This window comes from Mercenaria mercenaria, chromosome 8 (genome assembly GCF_021730395.1).
Source record: "Mercenaria mercenaria strain notata chromosome 8, MADL_Memer_1, whole genome shotgun sequence".
NCBI classification, from domain to species: domain Eukaryota; kingdom Metazoa; phylum Mollusca; class Bivalvia; order Venerida; family Veneridae; genus Mercenaria; species Mercenaria mercenaria.
Genome location: NC_069368.1, coordinates 82,490,747 through 82,498,498, shown reverse-complemented (window position 1 = coordinate 82,498,498; position 7,752 = coordinate 82,490,747). Strand labels below are relative to the sequence as shown.

General features: G+C 34.9%; 1 protein-coding gene across 1 annotated transcript; it reads left to right on the top strand.

Moving 5' to 3' along the window:
* Positions 1-865: 865 nt before the first annotated feature.
* Positions 866-7,156, top strand: LOC123546693 (uncharacterized protein KIAA1958-like). Its single transcript, XM_053550291.1, has 3 exons — positions 866-1,845; positions 3,539-3,787; positions 6,125-7,156. The coding sequence occupies exons 1-3, from the start codon at positions 1,112-1,114 to the stop codon at positions 6,582-6,584; spliced, it is 1,443 nt and encodes a 480-aa protein (XP_053406266.1). The 5' UTR covers positions 866-1,111; the 3' UTR covers positions 6,585-7,156.
* Positions 7,157-7,752: the final 596 nt, after the last annotated feature.

The window sequence follows — 7,752 nt, the reverse complement described above, 5'->3', positions numbered from 1 at the left end:
CGAACGCTTTTTGCAGTTGCATAAAACATGAGGTTAAAGTAAAAATTGTCATTTTTCATTTAAATCTAATCTCCGAAATTTTTTTTCAGTGAAAATCCTATGTAATATTTTGATTTTGAAAGAAGCATATTTAGACAATTACGTTTTTAGTTTTATGTTTCTAAAGTAGACATTAGCCCTCTTCAGTACTCCTTCAGTGTTCTTGATGATTGTTTAAATGCCCGATATATTTGTACACGATTTTTGTTACCCTTCTATTACCACTGCGTTTGTTTTACATAACCTGATTCACTTTTTCCGCTGTTCCGTGTTATTGGAAACAAGATGGGACTTGAGAGTGACACTTGGTGCGCACTATAAACCATTGCAACTCCTAACTGGAGCGTTCCAAGTACTCATTTATTTGTTTGTTTTATCCACGTTGTCTAATCAGTGTACTTTTTCTATGCATGTTTGTGTAAATATTGATCGTTTTCTTGTCTATAGTACTCTGCTGTGGGGTTTTGTTGTTGGCACGTGACTTTTTATACTGGACCTTTGTCCATGTTTAAGTGTACTTGTATTTGCTTCTTTCACAGGATTGCACACAATTGTGACATATTACAACTTTAAATGATCAAAATTGTAATTTCATCTATCGGCTAACCCTTTAAAATTGTCTCCAGTAGACAGCTTGAACACGAAGGTGGATTTCCTGTGCACAAATAACGCCTCAATTTCTCATAATGCTAAGCTTGGTCTTAGGAACCCATTTTAACTATACACTATCAAACAATACAGATCTCTTTTGCATGGTTGTTATGCTAACAGAACAAACAGTTAAAGAAATAGCAGATGTTTCAGTATTTTATTATACCTAATTATTTCATGCTTTTCAGTGGTTTACTGAAATATAATGGTAGATTATATCCTGGTAAACCCACAGTGAAATTTATCAAAATATAATTTTCACTGTGCCGGACTACTTTCTTCCCCCAATTGGACACCTCTCTATGTACATGTATATACATGAGGTGACAGGTTGGTTGTAGTAGCTTCCCTTTGTTTACATGTTTGTAACAACAACAACAACACCTGTCAAATCTGACGTCTGCTTTAGTATACAATCAAGATGTCTGTAGAAGAACTGGATCCAGAGGTCTTGAATGACATTTTCACAAATTTCTTTGACCAGGAGGAATATGGAGACTTTCAGGTTGCAGACAGGAACTTTAGACAAGTAGATGCTGACCAGTTTCTTAAAGAAAATGAAAATAAAAATACCCAAAAGAAGACAGAGAGTGACATGAAGTTATTCTTCTCTTTTCTGATGTCAAAAAATGAAATGAGAAAACCAGAATACATTCCCCCATATCAGCTTAATTCATTACTGTGTGAATTTATCTTGGGTGTTACCAAGAAAGATGGCAGGGAATATGAGCCTACAACTTTGCGGGGCTTTATAAGCTCTGTTGACAGATATCTAAAAGCAAGTGACAGCAATGTTGCCATATTCAAGGACAGAGAATTTTCCAAAACACGAGCTGTCCTTTCAAGAAAACAGCAACAGCTGAAAGGCCAGGGACTTGGCAATAAGCCGAGAGCTGCAGAAACCATGACAGAGTCTATCATTGACCAGATGCATGAAGCCAGGACACTAGGTGACTACACTCCAAGGTCTTTGTTACACTCCATGTGGTTTGTATGCACAAACCATTTTGGAATGCGGACAGGCAAAGAATGCCGTGATCTCTGCTGGGGAGATATTCATCTTAGAATGGACGAAACTTCTGGTGAGGAGTATCTTATATATGACCAAGAGAGACAAACCAAAACCAGATCTGGTTCAAATCCTCGGGACATTAGGTACGTTTCAATTGCATTTTTATTTAATGGCTTTATTACACTCCCGCAACGTCGAACATGTGATAAATAGCGGATATTACATGAGTGTCTTTTCATATTGAATTTATTAAACTCGTTGAATAAAATGATAAAATGCGAGGCTCTGCCGAGCATTTTATCAATTTTATTCAACGAGTTTAATAAATTAAATGTCGAAAGACACAAATGTAATATTCTTTTCATCACATGTTAGCTATTCATGTCGAAACATCAAAAATTCAACTTTCTTTTACTATACAAATAAGTCAATTTGTCCAGCGTCTCCTATACTGTAAACGACGTCGACGTCAAAGCGTTATTACACTAGTGTATTATCATTTTTATTTAATGGCTTTATTACACTCCCGCAAAGTCGAACATGTGATAAAGTAATTTAATTCATATACAGTAGATCTACCATAATTTTTGTGTTGTTTTTTTTCAGTGTCACTGAATGAGCACTAAAATTAGTAATTTCAAAATTTGTGTCACAAATTGAAATATCTCATTCTTCCACTGATATTTCTTTTCGGTTTATTTCATGCACAAAATGCTTTAAATATTTTGTATTTTTGATACCATCTTAAAATATCTTTAAAATTGCACAAGCTTTCCTTGTGAAAATGTGAAATCTGTGAAATAAAAAAAAAAATATATGTGAAATCTGATATTACAGGAGTGTCTTTTCATATTGAATTTATTAAACAAGTTGAATAAAATAATAAAATGCGAGGCTCTGCAGAGCATTTTATCAATTTTACTCATCGAGTTTAAAGGCACTGACCTCCAGATTTGGATAAATAATATTTTTTCTTTCAAATTGAACTTTGGTCATATTACGAACATTAGAATATGAGTTTTTGTTTCTAAAATAATTTAAAAATCCTATTCAAGGAAAAAAGATGACCGTCTCGGCAATCGAACCCCGGACAACCACGGCAATAAAGACATTTTCCCGTCTTCGTAACCAATAAAGCTATTGAGGAATTAGTGAGTTATGATTTCAAAATACAGATTTTTATAATTGAGACAGTTTACCTGGAGTAATGCGTTACAAACGCATTTCGATTTTCATCGTAAAAAGTAGAAAAAACAGCAAATTCTAATGTGTTTCCGTAACATGATATAGTTTTGTCAGTAATTAAGTTTTAACCCTTCTTAAGAAATATAGCATTTATTTCCAGATATCTAAAAAATCTTTTAGTAGACTAGTAGAATGATCTGGAGGCCAGTCCCTTTAATAAACTCAATGTGGAAAGTCACAAATGTCATATTCTTTTTTCCCCACATGATAACCTTCCCTGGCGAAACATCAAAAATTCTACTTTCTTTTACTAGATTATATGAATAAGTCAATTTGACTAACGTCTCCTATACTATAAACAACGTCCACGCGTTTACTGAAATATAATGGTAGATTATTTGTAATGATAACGATAAACAACAAAACAGCTATCCAAACTGGGATTCGAACCCAGGCCTACTGCTACTTAGTAACAGCCGTCCTTCCGCTAGACTATTTGGATGCACAACTGTTGTATGTTGCTACAATCACCATTACGATTTAGAGTTTTAGACTTGCATTTTTTCTGTAAAATGTCTGTCAAAAGGTTAGAGACTGTAATAAAGATAAATGTTTTAATGATGTATAACAGTGTAAATTTCATTACTTCAGAGGTACAAAACCCAAAGCCTATGCCACTGCTGACGCCCAGAGAGATCCTGTACATCTGTACAAGCTGTACAGCCAGAAACGACCGGACGAAATGTGCAAACCTGACAGCCCATTCTTCCTTACACCAAATGATAAACCACAGAGATGCTGGTTCAAAAAAACCCCACTTGGAATAAATAAACTTTACAACATTATGAGAGACATGAAGGCTGAAGCAGGAATTGAAAATCCCAGAATAACGCCTTACAGGTGTGCATATTATACATCTTTATTTTATGTTTTTCGGTGGTTTATCGAAATAAAACGGTGAATTATATCCTGATAAACTCACTGGCCACTCAGTGAAAATTATCAAATCTGATACCCGGATTAACGTCAAAAAGTTTACCGAGCGTACTGAAAGCCGGAAACAATATGACGATGACGTGGTTAAAATGACGTCATCTTTGCGATGCTTCCTGATAAAATTTCCCGCAAATTTCGACATTTTATTGAAATAAACACAACAAAAGTAGAGTTTTAGACATAAAATAAACAGAAAAATTGTTGGTATCGATGTAATATCACGGTAATTTCACTCGTGAACACCAAAAGTTGTTATTTTCACTCGTGGCTGCGCCACTCGTGAAAATATCACTTTTGGTGCCCACTCGGTGAAATTATAACATGATATTACACCGAAACCAACAATTATCCTCTATATATTCTTATTTTATGCTTTTCCATGGTTTATCTAGATATAATAAATGAACAGCTGAAAATATCCTGATATAGCAACGTTTTATAAGCCTGATTTTATAGCCGATATTGTTCTGAGTTCCAAACTGAAAATTTTTCCCCCCATTTTTCTGCAAACATTTTCAATTCAGAGCTTTAAAACGACAGTTTTACTGGAATGTCAAGTACGTAAATTATAAGCCGTCATATGGATACTAAAACTTTTTCCGACAATCAAAAAAATTCAAATCTGACATCTATTGATAGTCATACCTGCATAAATTCAGTATATTTAAAGTAGTTTGATAACAAGAATCTTCAAGTACTTATCAGACTGTAAGCCCAGGCCTCCAGATAATTTTTCATGCAATTAGTGTTTCAATTCTTTGTTTTTTCACAACCAAATTCAATCAGTATTAGTTTTGCATCGCAAACATTTAATCTTTCTTAGTTAGTTTTTTTTTTTTTTTTTTGCTGGAGGGAGTGCATCTATCATTTTTTGTCCGTTTTCAATGACTTTAGTAATTTTTCTGTTACGTTTTAGTATTTCGCTATTCATCATGGGCTATTTCCAACCAGAATCAATGACATTTGTTATGATGTCCGGTACAATTCCACCTGCGATTTCTTCATTAAGATTTTTTCCGTTCTTGTCATAAAATTAACCATAGAAGGACATGCACTGTCAGTTTGATGCTTTGCTCATCCTCGCTTTCTTACTGCCGACGTCATATTCGCAATTTCTTAGAAGGTGATATCATTCTAGCAAGCTAATAAATGGCACGATTAAGATTTTATCGCTGACTTGAATTAGCCGTGAAATTAAGAAAATTTTAGTAATAAGTTCCCAAACATGGTTTATCGTAGAATAACCCGTGTTTTCTGTGTTCTTATGCGTACATGTAAGAATGTATCAAGAAGGCCGTATTATTTTAAATACTGTTTCGCATAAGAACGAAAAACTCGTGTTATTCTACGATAAATCACACTTGGGAACTTGTTATTTCGATTCTAACACTACATACTAGTATCAACAGTGTAAGAAAAAAACTACTTTTTACAACCGTGCTATGCACCTGGATCGGTAACGTCACTGCACGCGAGTGGTTTATTTAAGAAATAATATATCTCATCGGTGATTTGTCGCTGAATAAATCACTGTTTGGAGTTCAGATGCGAAGGAATTATATCACGAGGGCGGAGCCCGAGTTGTATAATACTACGCAGCTGAACGACAAACACTGATTTATTCAAGAGCAAATCACTAAATGAGATGTATTATTTTGATTCTAACACGTTACCAAGGACGGGACACCTGCACTTTACCAGTACGCACATTAAATAAACACTCCCCATTTATTCTTATGGGGGCTACTGCCCCCACACCCCCGTTTTTCTGTTTTCTTTAATGAATAGATTATTGTTACAATTTATTTAAATGATTGTAACGAGCACATCCTACCTTTTACAATCCTAGCAAAAAGTGCGTACCAGTAAAGCGCATTCTAGCCCCAAGGACTTTAAAGTACATCTTTGCCGGCATTCATTAATTATTTGCCCGTTTTCAATCGGTTTCTTTCTAGCGCGCTGCTACGCCGTTTGACGCAATAATTGTGACGTCAGAACAGTGAATTGTTGTTTGATAATTCACTGATTCCAGCCTTCTTTGTTTAATAGTAAAATGAATCGGATCGTGTTAGAATGCAGAATGAGAATAACCCGAGAGCCCTCCCATGTCAGCCAACTTAGAAAAACGAACTTATGCCTGCATACTTATTCTAAAGAAAATGCACTTGTACAAAATAATTTATGCCTTCAAATAATTTCATAGGTCAATGATATGAAAATTCCATTCATTTTTTTTTTCAGCTCCAGAAAACATCTGGTTCAAACTCTAAACGATGCTGGGGTCCCTGCCAACCAAATCATGCAAATTTCTGGTCACAAGAATGTGAATTCTATAAACAACTACAGTAAAATCAACAACGACCAGTCGAGAAATATTTCTAAAATACTGTCGAATCAGAGAAATGAAACCAACCTTCAAACTCAAGGAAGTGGTGCTGCCAGTGCTCCGGAGCCATGGACTGGGCCTTTCGGATCCAATCGCTCTCGCAGTCTTTTTGCAAGCAGCACTTTCCACGGACCTGTGACTTTCAATTTCCACAGTACATCTGTATCGGAAACACTGTCACAAATGTCCACAGTTAACGTAGGCCGAAGTAATGCAACTGCTGAAGAGTCCGTTTCCAACATGCTCGATTCGCCAGTTGCCACTGCCAGACCATTCAAACGAATAAGAATGATTCCAGAAAGTGACAGTGACTAACTGTAACACTCACGACACGAGAGTTTACATATAAGTCCATTTAAAATCCCACTGTTACACTGTTCGTATTGTTTCTCCAGTTATTTGTTCTAACTGTTTACCGATTGACTGAAGTAAAACAAAATGGCGGACTCGAATTTTGACAAGCGCAAGTGCGCGTATCTGCGCGTATGAATTTCACACATTGTTTGTTTAAATATATCTGAAGTTACATGAATAAAATTTTTGAAGTACCAAATATATTATTTATATCCCTTACAAATAAATTAATCTCCTTTCTTCTGTTAGACAAAACACAACCTGGACCAAATTTGTAGAACTATTTGGGACGCATAACACAGCGCTGACAGTCGTAAACAGTGGGGCTCCCTGCGGGGGAATTTTTAAAAAGTAAAACGATTTTATAAAAGAAACCACTGAATAAGCATGAAATAAACAGAAAATTTGTTTGTTTCGGTGAAAGATCGAAATTTATTTCATCTCGTGAACATCACATGTTAATATTTTCACTCGTGGCTTCGCCACTCGTGAAAATATTCATGTGATGTTCACTCGATGAAATAAATTTTCGATCTTACACCGAAACAAACAAATATCCTCTATAACTTTGTGTCCATTGAGTCATTCAATGTTTTTATAACAATTATTTCTTAAGTCTCAGTCAAGAACTGTTACACATGTAATTTAAGCTCAAAATTATGCTCAATCAAACAAGTCTGTTATTATTAAGTTTGGTCACGTTCTATAATTCCAAATGATTTTATAGATTTAATTCATGAATTCATTGTGCCAATAATCATTCAAAACCGTGCGTTTATAATTGACATTTTCTGTATCTTATTTTTTTCTAATATATGGGGAAGATAAGATACCACATACACATAGTGTATGTACTAGTCATTAAGCCTTTCCGATTTGTGCCAATATAAAAGCTTATTACGAAGCCATAATTAACTATAGAAACTCGCACAGGAAGGTTTATTTATTTTGCCAAGGATCGGAACTACTGCTTAAGTTATTCATAATATCTGAAAACTAACTTATCTGTTATTTTACAAGAACGTTGTTCGGTACAGTATGTAAAGGGTTAATTGGTTCTCCGTATTGAACCTCATATACTTCAAGTGCTATAAAGATGCAGTATGCATTGTAACTAGTTTAAAGTAGA